At 38.7% G+C, this 23,115-nt stretch overlaps 1 protein-coding gene and 1 pseudogene across 4 annotated transcripts in view; one reads left to right on the top strand and one right to left on the bottom strand.

The window, feature by feature from the left end:
* The first annotated feature begins 4,954 nt into the window (after positions 1-4,954).
* AP4E1 (adaptor related protein complex 4 subunit epsilon 1) overlaps positions 4,955-23,115 on the top strand; it is a 64,727-nt gene continuing 46,566 nt past the window's right edge. For 3 of the 4 annotated variants that reach the window (XM_047766355.1, XM_047766357.1, XM_047766356.1), the window contains exons 1-6: positions 4,979-5,192; positions 7,306-7,377; positions 9,544-9,667; positions 13,798-13,871; positions 17,074-17,195; positions 22,026-22,185. In XM_047766355.1, the coding sequence (XP_047622311.1) occupies positions 5,043-5,192; positions 7,306-7,377; positions 9,544-9,667; positions 13,798-13,871; positions 17,074-17,195; positions 22,026-22,185 (702 nt within the window). In that variant the 5' untranslated portion in view covers positions 4,979-5,042. Of the gene's footprint in view, positions 5,193-7,305; positions 7,378-9,543; positions 9,668-13,797; positions 13,872-17,073; positions 17,196-22,025; positions 22,186-23,115 lie in introns of all 4 variants that reach the window. The other variant, XM_047766354.1, reaches the window with a different exon arrangement.
* On the bottom strand, positions 21,521-21,901 carry LOC125119422 (40S ribosomal protein S12-like; annotated as a pseudogene).

Here is a 23,115-nt window from a genome sequence, read left to right as displayed (position 1 = left end):
ATCAGTGATGTTGAGCATTTTTTCATGTGCTTGTTGGCCATCTGTATATCTTTAATGAGTTAGAAAGTAAAACTGAGAAAAATTTTACCTATTAATTGATTTTAAAACAGCAACAGTAAACCCATCTCATGTTAACAACATTAAATAAAATAATAAAAAACAGCTATATATCAAAACAAAAAAAATAGTGGGAGGAGTGGCATTATTTTACAAATTTGCAAATCTCTTTCCATCAGGCTTAATATAAGAGAGCTGAATTCTCATGCCTGCTTCTGGATTTAAGCTATTGCTTTGGGGTTTGTAGTTATTTCCTGGGGCTGCTGTAACAAATTACCTTGGTGGCTCAAAACAACAGAAGACATTATCATCCTACCGCATGTTGGTAGGTTGTCTGAAGTTTATGAACAAATCCTGGTCTCATACAGATATGCAGTTTAGGAAAAAAGAGAATATTTTAATATCCTTTTCTTTTTTCTTTTTTTGCTTTTTAGGGTTGCACCCATGGCATATGGAAGAAGTTCCCAGGCTAGGGGTCAAATCGGAGCTACAGCTGTCAGCCTACGCCACAGCCACATGGGATCTGAGCTGCATTTGCTTCCTACACCACAGCTCATGGCAATGCCAGATCCTTAATCCACTGAAAAAGGCCAGATACTGAACCTGCATCCTCACAGATACTAGTTGGGTTTGTTACCACCGAGCCATGATGGAAACTCCTAATAGTCTTTTCAAGTAATTGTGGATATTCTTTTTAGATTCAATACTCAAACTCAACAAGCAATAGTTCCGTAAAGCTTTGTTGGAATGTGGGATTTGAAAATATATCAGTGAACTTTTTGTATTGGGTTACATTAAAATCATTGGGTTACATATGTATTGGTGAACTTTTTGTAATGTTATATGCATTTTAGAGATCTTCAGTTTATGCATAATTTTATAACATCATGCATTGATCATTTGGGAAATATTGCTTCATTGAATTATAAAAATCTTCCAAAAGTTGACAAATTTAATTATGCAATATCAAAAAAGGACATTCATTAATATCACCACTGATCTAGTAAGAACAGTTCTTATATATTGGGAAATTATCAAACTCCTGGTGGCAGATACATATTTTCCAAAATTCTAATTTTCACTTGACAGCCTGACATTTATCAGCAGTAATGAATATTCTCATTTTTTTCCTTCAAAGTGACAGGCTCACTGTTCATTTTCACAAACAACACTGTTAATTGTTATTTCAATTAAAATTGTATTACATGAAGAAAAATCTGGCTCAGCTCTCAAGTCAAACAGCACCTGTGCTTTTCATTAAGAAACATTGGTTGTGCATCAGAACTGCTTTATCTGTACTTCCCATTTTGTCACACACAATATTTAAAATAAATATTCTCAAGGGTTGAGATTTAATAAAATTAAAAATTCTTACTGCTTGATTAAATATATTCTTTTGTGAAACTTATGTTTTTTTAAATTGTTTGCTTTTTAATGTGAGGATTTGGTGGTAAAGAGTACAGTTGGGAGCCCCTGCCTTGATTTGTGCCAAGGTGGCAACTGTTTTGCTCAATATTGCTTTTATACATTAGTGAAAATATCAACACAGTCTATGAGATTTTTAAAAAATTGTATAATGCTTTATTTCACATCTCTTCAATTTATTGACAAGAATTTATATAAATGATCTTCAAGTATTCATTGGTGCTGACACCTGATAGACACAAGCAAAGCAACAAGTCTAGCTACATGTATACTTACATATATAATTTTTTTTTGTCTTTTTAGGGCTGCACCCATGGCATATGGAAGTTCCCAGGCTAGGGGTCAAGTCAAAGCTGTAGTCACTGGCCCACACCACTGACCTACACCACAGCTCACGGCAACACCGGATCCTTAACCCACTGAGTGAGGCCAGGGATCAAACTTGCAACCTCATTGTTCCTAGTCGGATTTGTTTCTGCTGCACCATGATGGGAACTCCATATATATATAATTTTTATCCATCTTAAAGGCAGTGCAATTCTGCAGATAGAATGTTAACTCAGTCTTTACGTTTGCAATCAAATTTCTAATTAGGTGAGCTACTGCATTTTTGGAAAACAGCACTGCCACGATTTAAGTTTTCATCTAGCAGTCACTCACTCAGTAATATACAGCCTTTCCTAGTCTCTCAGTTATCAGATGCCCTTCTCCAGTCAGTGCAATATAGTAACTGAATCTGTAAGGTACTTCAGGAGGTTTTTCATTTCTAGTTTGAAAAGTTGTACCATAATAGTATTTGAAAATGTTCTGTTGAATAAGACAAAACAAGGTAAATCATCATTTCTAAAGTCAAGGAAAAGAAAGACGCTTTTGTCATACTTTCCTTTCTTATTTACAGCTTCATCTAGATTATTCCCTTTACCTGAGTCAGAATCCTTTGTTTTGATGTTAATGTTATCTTTTTCAGCATCTCTAGATGTGGGAGATTGAGAGAGCAAGTCTTCTGATCTCCCTTTTGCGAGCCAATGAAAGAATCTAAAATTAAAAAAACACTGTAAGCAAAATTTTATTTTAGGATAAAATATTAACTCTAAAAGAATAACAGTTTCAGGTGAAATTTAACTATTTAGAAAGTTTTCAATAAATTAGGAGTCCCTGCTGAGGTGCAGTGGGATCGGTGGCATCTCTGCAGTACCAGGACATATGTTCAATCCCCAGCTGGGCACAGTGGGTTAAAGGATTTGGTGTTGCCACAGCTGCAGCAGAGGTTGCAACTATTGGCTTGGATCTGATCCCTGGCCCAGGAACTCCATATGCCATGGGATGGACCAAAAAGAAAAAAAAATTAGAAAGTATTCTTGCAAAACAAGTAAACAAAATGAACTTTCTTCTTGTGTTTCTGCATGGACAAAAGTCAAGGATTTCAAAAATATCATTTATTGGATGATTAATGAGGACTGATTTAGCATAAATGAATGTCAACAAAATTCTTGCTTAGAGAGAAATGGAGAATTTTTTTCCAGCCAACCTGAGGATTAAAACCTAGAAGACAGTCTGTCATAGAGCTCTGGAAACTGTTCCAAAGAGGTAAAGAGGGAGGCCAGTACACATGAGACTTTGGTGAAGGGGTATGTGCAACCAAGCACTCATCTGTTCATTTGCAAGGAACAGATATATTAGTAAATGGTTTTAGTGTTTTTCTAAGTGAAGAAGATGAAATAAACTGAGTTCATAAAATTTCCTCCTGAAAATATATAACTATCTGAAGGCCAGTTCTGTCAGTTTTCCAGAGCAAAAATGCCTCATCCTGATCTTTGCTTTGAGTTCCTTTCAGGGTGTAATACAGGTCAGCAATTATAGCGGCTAATGATTTAATTTTTGTAGAAGTGAGTGGTGGGCAACATTCTTTATTTCACAATCCCTTCTCTTTGTTCCTAATTTTAACCAAGGTTTGGGAGTCATTTTGTGACCAGTTTGTCTCATGGTGCTGGGAATATCCATTCCCAGGTCAGACAATTATTTTGTGGATGGACTGGCCCTGGTTAACAGCAGCCAAAAGCCTCTGGATTGCCTGTCATACTAGTCTGTTATGACACAGGAAATGGTACCCTTTTGTTGCTTCTTCCCATACCTAGAGTTACACTATTACAATCATTATCTTATAAAAGACTATATATTTGACCAATTGTTTCAAATCACCACTGAGTGAGGCCAGGGATCAAACCCATATCCTCATGTATACTAGTTGTATAAAAGCTGAGCCACAACAAGAATTCCCAGAGAAAATTTTTATGTTTAAATTTGTCTTGCCTCAAAATATGGATTTTATTTAATCATGAAGATAGCCTGTAAGAACACACTAGAGGCACTGAGGACAGACTGAGTTAATCTCTGAAAACGCACTTGCTATACCATAAACCTTAGTAGGGTCTATAACACGCAGGAGTGGGGCTCAAGCTCACACTTCATCAGCCAACAGAGCTGTTGTAAGTCATCTATCCTCTTGAAAACTCTGTACACTTTAGAAGGATGACAATGAAAACTGTAAGTAACGTTTAGGTAGTATTATGAATATAGTTTTGGCTTTTTGGATCCTCTGTTAGGGACCCATAGACTCTCAGAAATCATCAAACCACATTCTCAAAACCACTGTCCTAGATTCCGTTCAAATAGAAGCTGGAATAACAGCAGTAAGATATCCTGTTTAGGGAGCTAAATCTTTATGTAGTGGCAACTGTGTTCAGTTCTAAAATGGGAAAGAACTGAGCATTGCGAGGGGATACGACCAGGAGACCCATCCTTGTCTGTGAGGTCGGGAGAGTGACCTTCAAGCTGCGACCTACCGAGCAGGACCAGGCCGGGGGTGAAGGGTGGCCACCCGACCACTTCCCTTTTTCCGCTGCCTCCCCAAATCCCACGAGAAGATGCACGGATGGGACGGGACAGTGGTCAAGAGTGCCCCTGCACGGCGAGCGCTGAACCCGACAGGATGAATCCCCAAGACAGTCGAGCTGTCATTCAACACCACCAGGGTCCCCAGCACCGCCAGGGCCAGGGGCTGCGCGTGGCGCCGGGTCCCCGTGTCCACTCAGCCCCTGGAAGTGTGGTAGAGGGAGGTGGGCGGACTGCCTGGTGGTCTCGCAGTGAGGGACCGAAAGAGGGCCAGGAAGGTCCATCTCCCGGTGAGCTCTCGGGCAGCGCGGAAGCTGCTAAAGGAAAAGCGAGACTTTGGCAGACTAAGTAGAAGAGGGACCGCCCGAAGCTGCTACCTCAGGAGGCCCCATGAGACACGGGACGCTGAGGTTGCCAGCGAAACCCGGAGAGTCTCGTATTTCTCCACAGAAGGACAACGTCTGCGCAGGCGCGACGGGCGGCCTCTCCGTCGCGGACTCCCGCGCCCCCCGGCGGCGTCTCTCGAGAACGACACTGTGCTTGTCCGTTCGGGACGCGAATAAAGCTTTTTTCTTCAAACAAACAGGAAGTGCCTACGGAGGCCGGGCGGGCGGCAGGGCCGGGGCTGGGCATGAGGCCGGGCGGCAACTGGAGAACGGGCGGCGGCGATGAGCGACATTGTGGAGAAGACGCTGACGGCGCTGCCGGGACTCTTCTTGCAGAACCAGTCGGTTGGTGGGACCGCGGCCGCCAAGGCGTCATTCTCCTCCCGGCTGGGCAACCTGGTCCGTGGCATCACCGCGCTCACCTCTAAGCACGTAGGTGCCCTCGGGGCCGGGAGGTCAGGAGCGACCGGAGGAGGCCCCCGCGCTGGAAGGCCCGAGTCTGGTGGCGAATCTCCAGGAACGGCCTCAGACGGGGCTCAAGGAGCGTCTGTCTGTCATTTTCCTGCCCGGACTGACAGCTGGGATGCTGGGTTTCCAGGGTTGGCCCTGACACTTTTTATCTGGAGCAAATCTGTAATCTTTGAGTCTCTAAATGTTTCTTGAGCGTTGAAGCGGAAAAGTAGAAATACCTATTTCATAGATTGTTTCGAGGATTAGATGAGACATCAACCGTGTGAAAAATACCAGGTGCCATGGAAGTGTCAGCATTTTTCTTCTATAAAGTTTCTTTCCTACTCAGGTTCTTTTTCTCTTACAGGTCTTTCAAACTGCTACGTGTCATACGCTAAAACAGACCGTTCTGTGAGAGCCTGCTGTTTAATATATTCGGGGAACTTGTAGTTCTTAGGTTAGACCAACGAGTCGGGCAAATAAAAAGCATAATTCTCCTCAAGTGTAGTATTTGCTGAGTAAGTCTCTGCTTAGATGGAAAACGAGCGGTTGTAATGGAAGTAATTAAGTTCCCACAGACTTTTGATAGTTGCACCGGTTGTGTAAGATACTGATTCAGAGCTTCAAGGATTTTGTATCTTAAAAGATCATGTGATATGCCAGTTTCTTCAAAAGATATTTATGGAAGAGGCTATGTGTTAGAACCTGAGAAAATAGTGTAAAAAATGTTTCCTTTTCCCAAAGAATTGGTCATTCATTTCCAGATAGACAAGTATAAGCAATATACAATGAAATATAAGTGTCAGGAGAGAAGAAAAGACAAAGAGGGAAAGAAGGTTTTCCTTCAAAGTGCTCTAAGGCTTTAAAATGTCCTTTTTAAACTGAAGTTAGATGATACTGTACTAGAGAGGGTCTGCTTCACTGTCAAAAAACATTTGTAAACTTAAAATTGTCTTTGGGGTCTTTTTTTTTTTTTTTTTTGGCTGCACCCATAGCATGTGGAAGTTCCCAGGCCAAGGATCGAACCTGTGCCACAGCAGTGACAACACTATATCCTTAACCACTAGGCCACTAGGGAACTCTCAATATTGTCTTGACATTTTGTTCTTTGCTAATTTTTATGAGATAGCGAATGAGATAAGTTATTTTTGTTTTTCTTTATTTATTTTGATTTTTAGGGCTGCACCTGCAGCATATGGAAATGCCCAGGCTAGGGGTTGAATCAGAGCTGTAGCTGCTGGCCACGGCCACAGCCATAGCAAACTGCTATGCCTCTGTGACCTACACCACAGCTCATGGCAACACTGGATTCCCCATCCACTGAGCAAGGCCAGGGATCTAACCCACATTCTCATGGATACTAGTCAGATTTGTTTCTGCTGCGCCACTATGGGAACTGCTATTTTTGGTTTTAAATTGCAGCTTAAAACTGTACATAAAGTATCTAAGTGTGGCAGTACTTCACTGGTGATCTTGGTTAGTCACCTAATGGGCATCTGCCAATCCGATGTGAAAGTTAAAGATAGATTTATATTGGCCACAGTTGTGGCCAATAGTTAATGCAGACAGGAGAGGTGACCATATAGATATATTTACTGTATGTGTGAGAGATGGGAAGTGAGGGAAAGTATGTGAAGAATAAGAAGAAAAAGGGAAGAAAAATACAGGTTAATGGAAAAAGATAAGTTTCTGTTTCTGTCATCTTACCCTTTTTCTCTTTTCCCTGAAGAAGGAGGTGTGAGAACCTTTTTCCTGGGCCACTTCATGAAGAATTTCTTTTCTACTTTCTCTCCGTTGTTAATTTTTTTTGGAAACCTTTTTTCGTTGTTGTTAAATCATCCTTAGGGGAACAGTAACTGAGTGAAGAAAAGAAGAATGGTGGGTTAGCCTGGAAATATTTTTTCTTTCCAGGAATGATTCTGAAGGTTGGAGAAATGCCTTTAGGCAAATCTTAAGCACATAATTTTTATAACTCTCCTTAAAAATAATTTTTCTTTTTTTATGGGAAAATATCATGTTTTATTTTCCCATGAAAAATACTGTTACAGTTTAAAACGACAGTTATTCATGCATTTAAATATTTTACCTTTTTCAGGAGGAAGAGAAGTTAATCCAGCAGGAACTGAATAACCTGAAAGCAATGGTTTCTGCTCCTACTACAACTCTGGTGAGTTTGCATAGTCAGTGCCAGCACATTTTGAATTTGAAATTTGGTCAGCTATGGACTCAGTAGTGGCATTATTTGATCAGTTGCTGAAATCTAACTTATCACAGTCAAAATCAGTTATGATGGTAACAAGTCATACATTAACTTTAGCCTTTTGTTACTGACTGGCTGTACCAGAGCAAGACTTGCTTTACTGATGTCAATTCAGTGCCAACATGATGATAGTTACATAAATGTAGCAATACTCCTAGGACTCCTGTGCTAATTTTACTGTTTTTTTGTTTTGTTTTTTTATGGCCACACCCATGGCATATGGAAGTTCCTGGGCCAGGGACTGAATTTGAGCTGCAGCTTTGACCTGTGCCAGAGCTGTGGCAATGCCGAATCCTTTAACCCACTGTGCCTAGCCGGGGATCTGACCTATGTCTCTGCAGCGACCTGAGCTACTACAGTTGGATTCTTAATCCATTGTGCCACAGTGGGAACTCCAGTATTTAGTAGGGTTTTTTTTTTTTGGCCTTGCCTGTGGCATGTGGGAGTTCCCAGGCCAGATATTGAACCTGTGCCTCTGAAGCAGCCTGAGCCATAGCAGTAACAGTACCGAATCCTTAACCTGCTGTGCCACAAAGGAACTCTCTTTAGTGATTTAATTAGTGTGCTAATGAATTAAATTTTGTTACAAATGCAAGTCACCTGAATTAAATCTTATTCCCTTAAGATTTTCCTATGGGTTTTAAACTTTTTTTTTTTTGTCACCTGTGTCATAAGGAAGTTCCCAGGCTAGGGGTCCAATCAGAGCTACAGCTGCTGGCCTATACCACAGCTACAGCAACGCCAGATCCAAGCCATGTCTGTGATCTACACCACAGCTCATGGCAACGTAGGATCCTTAAACCACTGAGCGAGGCCGGGGATCGAACCCACGTCCTCATGGATACTAGTCGGGTTCATTACTGCTGAGTCAGGATGGGAACTCCAGTTTTAAACTTTTTATATTTACGCACACACACATACACACAGACACACAGACACACACGATGTGTCTGTCTATAGTATATATGAGATATTAAATATTATTCTTAAAAATTTTACTGTTTCTTAAGTGTTTTGTGATTTAGTAACTCTGTGTCATATTAACCCCAATTAAAAAATAGTCTGAGCTTTGCTTATTTTGAAACACATTTTTTTGTTTTGATTAAAATTTGCTATAAATACTGAGAATGCAGCTACTCTCATACTAATAACATGAATTTATAGAATCTCCTAAAACAAGTTATTAGCTTGTGTTGTAAGTATTGAAAGACCCAGTTAAGTTAAATACTGGAATGACTATACCATTAATAAAATCATAGTAATTGTGAGAGTTGTTGAAAAAGTAATGCCTATTATAAAGCAATCGCATGTCTCATACAGCATAATAATTCTGAAGAAACTCCAGGTGCAATTTGGCCTTTTAATTTTTTTTGCTTTTTAGGGCTGTAGCAATGATACATGGAAATTCCCAAGATAGGGGTCAAATCAGAGTTACAGCTGCTGGCCTATGCCACAGCCATGTAGCCATGCGGGATTGGAGCTGCATCTGTGATCTACATCATAGCAATGCCAGATTCCTGACCCACTGAGTGAGCCCAGGGGTCAAACCTTCATCTTCATGGATACTAGTCAAATTCGTTTCCACTGCACCACAAATGGAACTCCCAGTTTGCTCTGTAAATGAGAAAAGTATTTTTGCTATAGAAATTATTACCAACTTGTGGGTGTTTTATGGATGTTTTCATTTGACAAAATGCATTCAAGTGATGTCCTGCATTCTAGAAGCCACGTTAGAAAACCACAAGTGAAATTTTGTCTGAGGATCATGTGTCTCACATTATAACCAAATTTTATAGGAGGGGCACCTAAAATTAGTAATAGCTTCAGCTGATTTATTTTATGTTGTTGCCACTAACAAAAATAATGCAATGATTTTGTTAAAATGAATACTGTTGATAGTTAAATTTGAGAGAAACTTTTAGTTATAAAGTCTGACTTTGGGTGATTAATTTGTGGTATATGTTATCTCTTCTGTGGCAGGATTAAAGAATTCCTCTGTTAAATCATTACAACATAATATAAAAATCGAAGCATTTAATTATTGATACAATTACTGTATATTTTGTTTTTCAGAAAATGATGAAGGAATGTATGGTGAGACTTATATATTGTGAAATGCTTGGGTATGATGCTTCCTTTGGCTATATACATGCAATCAAGTTGGCACAGCAAGGAAATCTTTTAGAAAAAAGAGTAGGTATGTATGTGTTTAAGACTGTTGCACTTAATGTTGTCCTTAAAGTTCTGGCTGTTATATAAAGTTAATGATGGCAGATACATAGTACGTTTTCAAAACAATGCCTTTTGATTTCCAAAGCTTACACTTAAAAACTCATAGCCTTGGAGTTCTCGTCATGGCGCAGTGGTTAACGAATCTGACTAGGAACCATGAAGTTGTGGGTTCTATCCCTGGCCCCGCTCAGTGGGTTAAGGATCCAGCGTTGCCGTGAGCTGTGGTGTAGGTCACAGACGCAGCTCGGATCCCGAGTTGCTGTTGCTCTGGCGTAGTCAGTGGCTATAGCTCCAATTAGACCCCTAGCCTGGGAACCTCCATATGCCGTGGGAGCGGCCCTAGAAAAGGCAAAAAGACAAAAAAAAAAAAAAAGAAAGAAACAACCCTCATAGCCTAAAAATGAAATGTCTTCCTGATTCATAGCATTTTGGAGTTATAGAGATGATTAAGAGTTGCCTGTAATTGGAGTTCCCACTGTGGCGCATCTGGATGGGCAGTGTCTTGGGAGCACTGGGACACAGGTTTGATCCCCGGCCTAGCACAGTGGGTTAAGGATCTGGCATTGTCGCAGCTGTGGCTTGGATGTGATCCCTGGCCTGGAAACTCCATGTACTTCAGGGCAGCTTAAAAAAAAAAAGTTGCCTGTTCTTGTAATGGTGTTTAGATTACTTTATGTATTTGTCAAAACTCATTGCACTATGCACTTAAAAAGGTAAATTTTCTTGTATGTAAATTATACCTCTGTAAAGCTGATTTTAAAAAGTCCAACTGCTTAGATTAATGATCAGAAATGGGTTTTTATAGAATAAACTGAAGTTGACAATTTTGGATATCCTGCTCTTAGTTTTCACAGATGTCAACTATGAGGGTTTAAGGTATCTTTTTAAAAAAAATTTTGTCTCTATAATTAACTTTCAAGGCTATTAGGAAAAATCCTTTCAAGGACTTAAATCTTGTATTTATATGGGTTCAGCTTTCTATCAGAAATTTAAGAAAGACACACCTTAGAATAATATAGAAGTAGAGCATGTTCTTTATTCAGAGAGATTGATAGTGTCATGTTGTCAGGGACCAGTCTCAAGTTATTTTGACCTCTGCTGTCAGTTGATGGGGAGGGGGTGGGAGATGTCTTGGTAAAGATTCCGAGACTGTATGCACACAATATTCCACCTGTTAAACCTCACTCCCCCCAAAATACTTGTCTATCTTCATTGTATTATTCCCTCCAAGTAGAGTGTCCTCTGGCATCCTGTCTCTCTTTCTGTATTCCAAAGCAAACTTTAACTCTTCTGTGCTCACTCAGGGGGTTCCTACCATTTGTTGTCTTATGGTGTTTATCTTTTCGTGTCTTTTCCAAACTAATTCTAAGATTCCTAATAGCAGGGACTATCGACTGTTTAGTAGATAGTCAGTACTTTGTACATATATTGCTATATTCTTTGTGCATATATTGCTATATTCTCAGTGTAAATTTTCCATTTTATATTTTTAAAATATGTAAAAATTACATATGTTACATAGTTCAAAAGTTAAGACCTAATAAAAAGGTATAATCAGAGAAATCTCACTTTCATCTCTACCCCTTCTACCAGGTTTGTCCCTTACCCCAAGGGTAACTATTTTCATTAGTTCTGAATTAATCTTTCCATTGTTTCTTTTTGAAAAAACAAGCAAATGCATGTGTACACACCTATATACTCTCTCTTAATCAGAAGATGATGTGCTCTAGAGATTGGTCTACACCTTGTTTTGACAGTCTTCATATTTTTACTCAGTAGCAGGGTTTTCATTGGGCGGATGGATATACCATAGTATTTTCAACCAAGTCTCTCTTGGTGAACATATGAGCTGTTTTTATTTTTGCTCTCATAAATAATGTTGCAGTGAATGACATAGTTACAGCAGCTAAGGAGACCTCAGAGTAGTTTTTATTGAGATTTATGATTTCCTTAGGAAAATATTTTGTTGCCCTTAGAGAGACATGTCTGTGAGTATCAGACCTTTTTTTTTTCCGCTGCACCCATAGCATGTGAAAGTTCCTGGGCCAGGGATTAAACCCATGCTACTCCAGAGACACAAGTTGCTGCAGTGATTACTCTGTGTCTTTAACCCACTGCACCATAAGGGAACCCCTCAGACATTCTTTATGTGTGCTTATGACTGGAATATTTTTGTTTTGTTTTGCTTTTAAGATAACATTTAAACCTTTTATATCTTTACTCTGGTACCATTGCCTGATCCATTCTCTTGAGATCTCTAACGCTAGCTTTGGTGCTTTCTCTGATGAATAATGCCTTCTTATTTTTCACCTGAATATTGTTGAGCAAATGAATCTCAGTACCCATTAAGTCAGGCATTATGTTAGGTGCTTAATCTTGTGAGATGGTATTTCTTTTTACTGTGGAGAAAACTGGGGCTCAGAAAGGTCAAATCACTTGTCAGAGGTTGTGGAGCTACTGAATGGTGGAGCCATAATATGAACCCAAGTTTCTAGAAGTCAAAACCTGTGTTCTTATCCTATACCTTACTCTTAGTCATATCACATGCACTTTATAACTATAATCATAGCTGTTATTCTTTGTTTTCATGAAACCTTTTTCATTTTTTGAGTCATGGAATATCTTTATCCCTGGTTTTGACAACAGTTTCCCTCTTTTCCCTGATTGTCAAAACAGGATATTTGTAGCAGAGAGAATTCAGATTTCATAAGGTTTCAAGGTAGTCTTTGGAGTAGTTTGTTGATCTTTTTCTATCTTGGTATTAGTTACATGGATATGGGTGATATCTTAGCTGAACAGATGGAATCTGTATTTAGCAATCTGATAAGACCTAATCTCTGTTTTAATGCTCTCTAGGGTTTTCCTCTTTCTTAGTCCTGGTTTGTTCTTTTTTCTGTCTAATAATTGTGAGAGTGATAGCTCTGCTCCTTGACCTTCAGTGACGATATTGCAGTGGGTCATGCTGCTACTCCTAGGTTATGAGAATAGGAAATTTCTAATAGTTTTCCCATCTTCCCCTGTAGACACTGACAATATGGATGCTGGGTAGTAATAAAGATAGTTAACATTAGAATTCCTAATAAAAGGTCTGGAAGAATTGAGAAGAATGAAAAACAATGGGAATGGGAGTCAGGGAATAAGGTCTCAAGATAGATTTTTGTGGGGAGACTGAATAGTGTAGAGGTTCAAAACATGAACTCCTACTGTCTGGGTTGTAGTCCTGGCTCCCACCATATAGTAGCTGTAGACCTTGGGCAGTTAACCTTTTGGGGCCTCATTATTATATTGGGGATAATAATAATATCTACTTCAGGGAGGTGTTGTGAGGATTAAACAAGGTGAAGTTTATAATGTATTTGACCCATAGTAACTGTCTTACAAATGTTATCACTGTGAAAGGGAATGGGAAAATGACATGGAGCATTTAGATTCCATGTGCATGGTATTTGCCATAGTTATTAATGTATTTCCTCAATTTTAAGATGTACTTTTTAATGTTTTGATATTACTAAAGTAAAAGTGCTTAAGTCAATGAGTACATTTAATGGTAGATAGTGTTTCTTTCCTCAAAAACTTCTCTTCATTCAGTAGTGCATCTTCAAATTGAGAAAATAAGATATTGTTTGTGGCTGAATATATGAATTATGTCATATGGGTTGGTATTAGGTAGCTCATTCAATATACAAATAGCTAGTAACTCACTATTTATTAACTATAGTAGCTGTTAGTTTTTAAATAATTATATTTGGCTACAAGACAGAATGTGTTTTGATTGTGTAGAGATTTGCACAGTAGATAAAAGGCATATATTTCCAATGCCATTTTTAGGACTTTAAGTCAGTACACATAGCCTCTTTTCCATTTCATTTATTTCCTGTGAAATACATAATTATAAAAGATTTTAGGATGAAGAACACCTGAAATCCTCTTTACTGAAGTTTTTGAACCTTGTATTTTATTACATGTTTTTATGTTTACCTGTAACTGGTATCTTTGACATTTAAATTTTGGAGTGTATTATTGTTTTGTTTAACTTCTTAGGAAATGTTAATTTTTGGCAGGCAATAATGAGACTTTTCCTCTTAAATTTTATAGGTTATTTGGCTGTTTCTTTATTTCTACACGAAAATCATGAACTGTTGCTTCTCCTTGTGAATACAGTTGTAAAGGTACTGTAATATATGCTTTTTAATATGAAATCTTAAATTATTTCTTCAGGCATCTGATATTTCTCATCAATCATATTGAATTAGATATTTTTAGAAGAAGGTAGGCTTACAGAATGGGCTTAGAAAAAATTTTTAGATCAGTTTCTTCATCCTTAAAATGAGAGTAATAATAGAATTTAACCTAGTTGTGAGGGTTCAATGAAACACTGTAGAGAGTAGTAGTTGCTACTGCTGCTGTTATTACTGTTTCATTTAAAAAAGTAAGAGTTATGGAGTTCCCATCATGGCTCAGTGGAAAACAAATCTGACTGCCATCCATGAGGAATAAGGTTTGATCCCTGGCCTCACTCAGTGGGTTAAGGATCCTGTGTTGCCACCGTGAGCTGTGGTGCAGGTTGCAGACATGGTTTGGATTCTGCATTGCTGTGGCTGTGGTGTAAGCCAGCAGCTACAGCTCTGATTTGGATCCCTAGCCTGGGAACTTCCATATGCCATGGGTGCGGCCCTAAAAAGACAATTAAAAACAAAATGAAACAAAACGAGTTAGGAATTCCCTTGAGGCATACAGTTAAGGATCTGGTGTTGTCACTGAAGCAGCTCGGGTTGCTGCTGTGGCGTAAGTTTGATCCCTGGCCCAGGACCTTCCACTTGTCATGGGCATGACTGGAAAAAAAAAAAAAGGAAATGAACAAAAATAGACTCAAATGGTCTAAGTATCTATGTGTAAGACTTGAAATCATAAAACTCATAGAAGAGAACATAGGTGGAACATGCTTAGACATAAATGGTTAGCAATATTTTCTTGAATTAGTCTCCTAAGACAGAAGAAATTAAAGATATACTAATGGGACCTAATTAAACTTAAAGGCTTTTGCATAGCAAAGGAAACCACTGATAAAAGGAAAAGACAACCTACGAAATGGGAGAAAATATTTGCAGCTGACAAAGGCTAATATCCAAAAATATAGATAGTTCATACAACTCAATATCAAAAAGATGAACAACCCAATCAAAAAGTGGGGAGAAGGCATTCCTGTCATGGCTCAGTGGCAATGAACCCCACTAGTATCCATGAGGATGCGGATTAGATCCCTGGCCTTGCTCAGTGGGTTAAGGATCTGCTGTTGCCAGTGAGCTGTGGTGTAGGTCCTAGAGGAGGCTTGGATCCCGTGTTGCTGTGGCGTAGGCCAGCAGCTATAGCTCCAATTTGACCCCTATCCTGGGAACCTCCACATGCCAAGTGCAGCCCTAAAAAGACCAAAAAAAAGTGGGGAGAAGACTGGAGTAGGCATTTTTCCAGAGAAGACATGTAGATGGCTAACAGGCATATGAAGAGATGTGCAGCATTGCTAATTACTAGAGAAATGTGGATCAAAACCACAATGAGGTATCACTTTATACCTGTTAAGTATGGCCATCATCAAAAAGTCTGTAAGTAACAAATGTTGGTGAGAATGTGGAGAAAAGGGAACCCTTATACTATTGGTGGGAATGTAAATTGGTCAGCTACCATGGAAAACAGTATGAAGTTTCCTTAAAAATAGAAATATGTATGATGCAGCATTTCCACTCGTGGATATATATATCTGGAAATGAGACAGTAATTCAAAAAGATATATAATTCCAGTGTTCATAGCAGCATTCTTTACAGTAGCCAAGAAATGGAAGGAACCCAGGTGCCCATCAACAGACAATTGGATGAAGAAGACATGGTATATACAATGGAATATTTCTCATCATAAAAAAGAATGAAGTACTGCCATTTGTAACAATATGGAAGGACCTAGAGGATGTTATTCTTAGTGAAATAGATCAGAGGAAGACAAATACTATATGATATTACTTATATGTAGAATCTAAAAAACAATACAAATGAATGTTTATGCAAAACAGAAAACAAACTTGTAGTTACCAGAGGGATAGAAATGAAGGAAGGGACAAAATAGTATAGGATTAAGAGATAACAAACTATTGTGTATAAAATAGATAAGCAACAAGTGTAGCACAGGGATACCCGTTATCTTGTAATAACTTATAATGGAGTTTAATCTGCAAAGATACTAAATCACTGTGCTATACTACTACAGTATAGCTATACTTTAGAAAAAGAAATACAAATAAAAGTTCAGAGTTGGAATTATAATTCAGTCTCCAGACTCTTAGTTAGATGCCCTTTCCATGCTATGTCTTTTTCTCTAGGATCTATTCTAAAGGGATATGATATAAACTGAGTAATTGAAGTATTTTAAATCCTAGGTCATTTTAAAGGAGAATAGAGTATAATTGTCTAACCAAAATGTACAGATAATAAAAACACAATTTAATCCACACTCACATTTTTTCCTTTTAAGCAAAATTGGTAATGAAGCATAATTGAATCGTTGAGCTTTTTCATGTTTATCATGTGTCTGTCTTTTGTTAGGTGAGTGTGTGTGTGTGTGTGTGTGTGTGTGTGTAGTACTTTCTGAATTTTAAGTTATATACTCTTAAGGTATTAGTAGCTTAAACTTTTACAAACTTTCAAAAACATATTTTCAGGTTCTGTTAGTATGGCTTATAAACTTTGTGCTTATGGAAGTATGTATAATGCATGTGTTTTATTGTATATATTCAAGAATTGCTTCCTTTTAAATTCTACTTATATTAATGATTAACAAGAAAAATTCATAAAATTGTTACTAGTTTAGAAAAGTTTTAAAGGCTATAATAAAGGAAACTACTTTGGCAGTGTCAGAACAGAAATACAATTTCCTTTAGATCGGTTGCTTTTGGGCTATCTTTATCTGTTGACTATTAAGGCAAATGAAACAGGGATAGTCATAAAATACGAGATAAGCCTAAGTGTACAATTAATCAAGTTAGTAGAGGAGTTCCTGTTGTGGCTCATTGGGTTAAGAACTGATATAGTATCCATGAGAATTTTGTTTGATCCCTGATCTCACTCAGTGGGTTAAGGATCCGGTGTTGCCGCAAGCTGTGGCTCAGATCTGGTGTTACCATGACTGGTGTATGCCTGCAGCTGCAGCTCCTCTTCAGCCTCTGGCCCAGGAACTTTCATATGCTGCAGGTACAGCTGTAAAAAAGAAAAAAAAATGTGGTAGAAAACTGTTATGTAGTGTGTAGGACCATTGCAATATTGAACTCACTATCTGTAGTTTCAGAATTTGCAATTGATGTTTTCTTTGCTTAATAATTATGTTAGGACTTGCAGAGCACTAACCTGGTGGAAGTATGTATGGCACTTACTATCGTCAGCCAGATTTTCCCTCGAGAAATGATTCCAGCTGTTCTTCCACTAATAGAAGATAAACTTCAACATTCTAAGTAAGTAAATTCCTTTTGGATAGATGTCTACACTATATATGTCAAAAGATAAATTTATACTCAGAAAACTTATTATAACTTAATGCAGCCAGGGTATACTTTGTAATGCAGAAAGGTGTAATGCAGAAATCCCTGATAGCATCGTTCTTTATTTTTATGTGGGTTTAGAAAAGTGTTTGTCAGCTTTCTAAAGTTAAACTTAGAGACAGGCTTAATATCAAGAATCCTTGGCTCTCTTCCCACTTCTGCCCCTAAACAGCAGTGGTCCTGTTTTTCCCTTGGCTATATGGGGTTGGTTGAAGCTCCTTAGATCTCACAGAGTTGTTGTGAGGATAAAGTGAAATAATGAAACACGTTTGGAAATGGTTCAAATGCTATGGATACAGAACTTCAGTGTACTGGGGATAATTTTTTTTATTAAAACTGCAGCTTTCAAATTCTATTTTATAGCAGAAGATATCCAAGTAAACTTTAACTTATATTCTGCTAATCTTTTAAGATTCTTGAACTTGCTCCTTAACTTGATAACTTTTTCACCACACTTGGAATTATTTTGTTTTTGACCAAGCTCCTTAACTTCATAACCTTTAAAAGCTAGGAAAAAGTTTAAAGTCACTTGCCATTTTTCTTTGTGATTGCAGTATTTTAATTATATATACATTTTTGATAAATTTTTTTTTTGTATTCATATAATATTTCTTTGAGATGTATCCTTAAGTTGGTATTTTTAGTGTTCTAAGATTATAAAATTTTGTATTATGGTTTGTATGCTCTAAGAGATCTTGGACCATTAATCTTCCAGGTAAAATGATAGCTTTTACTAAAAATAATAGAATAACTTCATGTATTTTTCAGACTTGTTATAATGTTTTGTTTATGTCAGGTCTATATTTAGAGTAAATGAGGGTATATACAATTAATTATTGGAAATAAAATGTTAGCCTTTCTTAGTAATTAGAAATTGATCTGATCATAGCAGAGCATATTTTTATGAAAATTTTTCATACCACCACTTTTTGTGGTAGCTACACTTAATTACCCTTTGTATAAAATCTTTCTGAAAATTAAATTTTTTCTTTGTTGCTTCCTCTTAATGCTTTCAGTTTTTTCCTTATTGCTTCACATCTACTCTAATTTCAAATCTTGGCTTTTCCTGTTTTCTTCTAGAGTTTAAACTTTTCAAAACTCTGCTTTTGCAGTTATGGCTATACCTAACTCCATGCTGTGAAGTAAAAAGATAAAGATGGAACTGTGGTACAGAGCTCCACATAGGCCAGTAGATAAAGAAGATCTTGGACTCAACTTTTGAATCCCTGGTTTTATTTCAGCATGCCAGACCCACAGCCCATATCCAAATTTTTTTTTTTTTTTTTTTTTTTTTGCTTTTTAGGGCCACAGCTGTGGCATATGGAAGTTCCTGGGCTAGGGGTCGAATTGGAGCTGCAGCTTCCATCCTACATACCAGCCACAGCAATGCTAGATCTGAGCCATGTCTGTGACTTACACCACAGCTCATGGCAACACCAGATCCTTAATCCACTGAGAGAGGCCAGGGATTAAACCCACATCCTCATAGATACTAGTTGGGTTCCTAACTGCTGAGCCACAACAGGAACTCCCATATCTAGGTTTTTTGATTTTATAACCACCACTTTAGGCCAGACCTAGGGATTCCTGAGTTTGTTCAGAGTTTGTGTTCTTTTTCCTCACCTCCTTTACTTACTATCTCCCAGAAGTCATATTGGTTAATACTTAATAGCAAAACATTGAAATGTAGTTTATTGTCACTATAGTATTAATGCTGGTGGTAAATCTCTTGTTAATCTGCTTTGCTTTTATGTGAAAAGAATTTTCTTTCTTTTTTTTTTTTTTTTTTTGGTCTTTTTGCCTTTTCTAGGGCCGCTCCTGCGGCACATGGAGACTCCCAGGCTAGGGGTCTAATTGGAGCTGTAGCCACTGGCCTATGCCAGAGCCACAGCAACGCGGGATCCGAGCCATGTCTGTGACCTACGCCACAGCTCACGGCAATGCCGGATCCTTAACCCACTGAGCAAGGCCAGGGATTGAACCCACAACCTCATGGTTCCTAATCAGATTCATTAACCACTGCTCCACGACGGGAACTCCATGAAAAGAATTTTCCATCATTACATGGTTTGCCTAGAAGATAGTAGGTTGCATGAGGTATTCTTGGATAGAGCACAGAAGATTGTATTGAATAATCTCAGTTTTGAGATTCTATGATTTTAGATTATAGACATATATGTTAAGGAACCATAAAAGTAATTACTGCTGCTGTTGTGAGCACTGCCAGCATGTCTACAGATATGTTATGTGAAAATAGGCATGAGAAAAAAACAAGGGATATACTTCCTTGGAAACTACAGTATATTTACGGGATAGTAACTTTTTATTTTTGCTTCTTGTGTAGTTGACATTTTCTGTTACAAATGTGCAGGGAGTTCCCTGGTGGCCCAGTGGGTTAAGGATCCAGCATTGTCACTGCTATGGCTCAAGTTGCCACTGTGGCACAGGTTCCATCCCTGGCCTGGGAACTTCCACATACTTCGGGCATGGCTAAAAAACAAAGAAATGAAGTGCAAGGTTTGTGTATACTTTTTTCTTCATTGTTATGATTTTTTTTATTTTTTTGTCTTTTTAGGGCCATACCTGTGTATGGAGGTTCCCAGGCTAGTGGTCAAATTGGAGCTGTAGCTGCCAGCCTACACCACAGCCACAGCAACATGGGCTCTGAGCCGATTCTACAGCCTACACCACAGCTCATGGCAATGCTGAATCCTTAGCCCACTAAGTAGGGCCAGAGATTGAACCTGCGTCCTCCTGGATACTAGTCTGATTTGTTACCACTGAGCCATGATGGGAACTCCTGTTATGAGGTTTCTGAAACTTCAGCTGGGCAAGGAGAGGAGTAATATCTTAATTTGTCTCCCTTATGCTTTCCTGCCCTCCTAAAATATTTAGAGTATGTTTGCCCTTGATATAAAAAAAGAAATAAGAAAAGCTTCTTTTAATATTAATAAAGAGACTGTTTAATACTGCCAGCTGAAATTACCTCTTACTCATTTAAATTTAACTGTTGATTCATTTTCCAATTTCTAGAGATATGGCTTTCAAAAATGGAATTAGGGAATTAAAGAATTTATCTTGGAGTTCCCATAGTGGCGCAGTGGTTAACGAATCTAACTAGGAACCATGAGGTTGCGGCTTTGGTCCCTGCCCTTGCTCAGTGGGTTAAGGATCCGGCACTGCCGTGAGCTGTGGTGTAGGTCGCAGACGTGGCTCAGATCCCGAGTTGCTGTGGCTCTGGCGTAGGCCGGTGGCTACAGCTCCGATTAGACCCCTAGCCTGGGAACCTCCATATGCCATGGGAGCGGCCCAAGAAATAGCAAAAAGACAAAAAAAAAAAAATTTATCTTTCTTGGTTTGTTCTGGTTTCAAAAGTAATATATCCTTGTCACCAAAAAAAATTTATAACTAGAGAAATAATATAATATGGATAGTTAAAGTGTCTTCAGGTCTTACTTACTGGAGATGACTACTTTGTTTTTTGTTTTTGTTTTTGTTTTTTTTTTTTGCATTACAGGGCTGCATGTGAGGCATATAGAAGATCCCAGGCCAGGGGTTGAATAGGAGCTACAGCTGCTGGCCTATGCCACAGCCACAGCAGTGTGGGATCCACGCCGAGTCTGTGACCTATACCACAGTTCATGGCAACGTTGGATCCTTAACCCACTGAGTGAGACCAGGGATCGAACCGGCATTCCCATAGATACTAGTTGGGCTTGTTACCGCTGAGCTACAATGGAAACTTCTGAGATAACCACTTTCTATAGTTCGGCAGAGTAGAATAAAAAATTAATAATAAATATATAATTCTCTCTTTTTTAAAGATTAAGATAATAGCTAGTATTTTTAAATGAGCTGGTTCATAATCTTTTCAGACTGAATGCCTGTCAGTTCAGATGGTTTAATTGTTTATTTGTGTGTGTGGTTATTTATTTATTTATTTATTTTGGTCTTTCTTTGCCTTTTCTAGGGCCGCTCCCATAGCATATGGAGTTTCCCAGGCTAGGGGTCAAATCGGAGCTGTAGCCGCTGGCCTGCACCACAGACACAGCAACTCGGGATCTGAACCGAGTTTGCAACCTACACCACAGCTCACGGCAACGCCAGATCGTTAACCCACTGAGCAAGGCCAGGGATCGAACCCGCAACCTCATGGTTCCTAGTTGGATTCGTTAACCACTGTGCCACGACGGGAACTCCTATTTGTGTTTTTTTAAAAACCCACTTGGGTTATTTGATCATTTCTTGCATTTAAAGTACTCCTTGATAACTTTCTTGGCCTGAGACTCTGCAGTAGTCCTTAACCACCACACAACTGCTACCAACCACTCTACGAGCTTTCCCTCTCTGTCAGTTTTACAGAGGCCTACCCATTCCCCTAGTTTCTTGTCATCGACCTTAATCAGGTTGAACTGATGCTCAACACAGAGGGCCTCCACCAGCTTGACATACATTAGGCTCATCGCAGTTGAATGCAAGCACACAAAGATGGCCTTAGTACTTGTTTAAGGCTTTGGCAGCTTTGCAAATTCCATGTGCTAGGCCATTATGGATGAGAGCAGTCTTCGGCCCCTCTTATAGAGCAGTATTAGCATCCATTACACCTCAGCAATGCCTTCCTCGGCTGTGGCAGTGGGTTACAGGTGGAGCCAAATCTTGAATGCACTCAGGCCTCCACTGTGTGACTTGGTGGTGGCAGGGGAGAGCTGGATGGTTTATTTAGATTTTATTTTTTATCTTTAGGGAGATTATACGAAGAAAAGCTGTTCTGGCATTATATAAATTCCACCTCATTGCTCCTAATCAAGTACAGCATATCCATATTAAGTTTCGGAAAGCACTTTGTGACAGAGATGTTGGAGTCATGGCTGCTTCCTTGCACATATACTTAAGGATGATTAAGGTAAGTTGGAAATTTGAGCAGATACTGAATAGCTACCATTAGAAAAATATAGAATTAGGAAACTCAGATTTTTCAGTAAAATGCTTAAGTAACATTTTAAGTTTGTATTATTGACCTTTTTAATAGTCATTTTTGCACATTGCTTTTTTTTTTTTTTTTTTTTGGTATTTCTTGGGCCGCTTCCGCGGCATATGGAGATTCCTAGGCTAGGGGTCTAATCAGAGCTGTAGCCACCAGTCTAAGCCAGAGCCACAGCAACGTGGGATCCGAGCCGCGTTTGCAACCTACAGCACAGCTCACGGCAACGCCGGATCGTTAACCCACTGAGCAAGGGCAGGAACCGAACCTGCAACCTCATGGTTCCTAGTTGGATTCGTTAACCACTGTGCCATGACGGGAGCTCCATTTTTGCACATTGTTGATAGCGTTAGTTGTAGACACATTTTAGATTTAGTTTGTTTTTTAATGCCTAAAGTCTTTCTGTGTTACAAAAAAAAAAAAAACATGGAAAAATGGTTGCTCTAGAAGGTGGTTGAAATTTGCTGATTATGGCTTTTTAAGCAGTGACTCCCTTGTATACAACCTCATAGGAGGCATGTAATAGCTTATGGAAATGAGTAGAGCTGGTGGGCATGTGCAAGGCATAGACTACACTGTTGACTCCATATATTCCCTCTGTATTAGAGGAGGAAGGAGGGTTGAATGGTATGGTAAAATTTTTTTCTAAATAATGATATGGGTTTACATTAATTCAACCTCAGTGTATTGCCTGAAACCCTTTGTGTCTTACGTATATGTTTGTGAGAGATTTCATCATACCTCATAGTGAAATGGAACATTCTATTGAAATCATTTTAAAATGATAGAACTGGAGGTTTTCTTAACTTTTATGCATTGTATGTTCCAAAATAGTGTGGCATAAATAGATAT

The sequence above is a fragment of the Phacochoerus africanus genome, chromosome 2, assembly GCF_016906955.1.
Source record: "Phacochoerus africanus isolate WHEZ1 chromosome 2, ROS_Pafr_v1, whole genome shotgun sequence".
NCBI classification, from domain to species: Eukaryota; Metazoa; Chordata; class Mammalia; order Artiodactyla; family Suidae; genus Phacochoerus; species Phacochoerus africanus.
The sequence above is the reverse complement of the archived record's forward strand: the minus strand, read 5'-3'. Positions and strand labels throughout refer to the sequence as shown.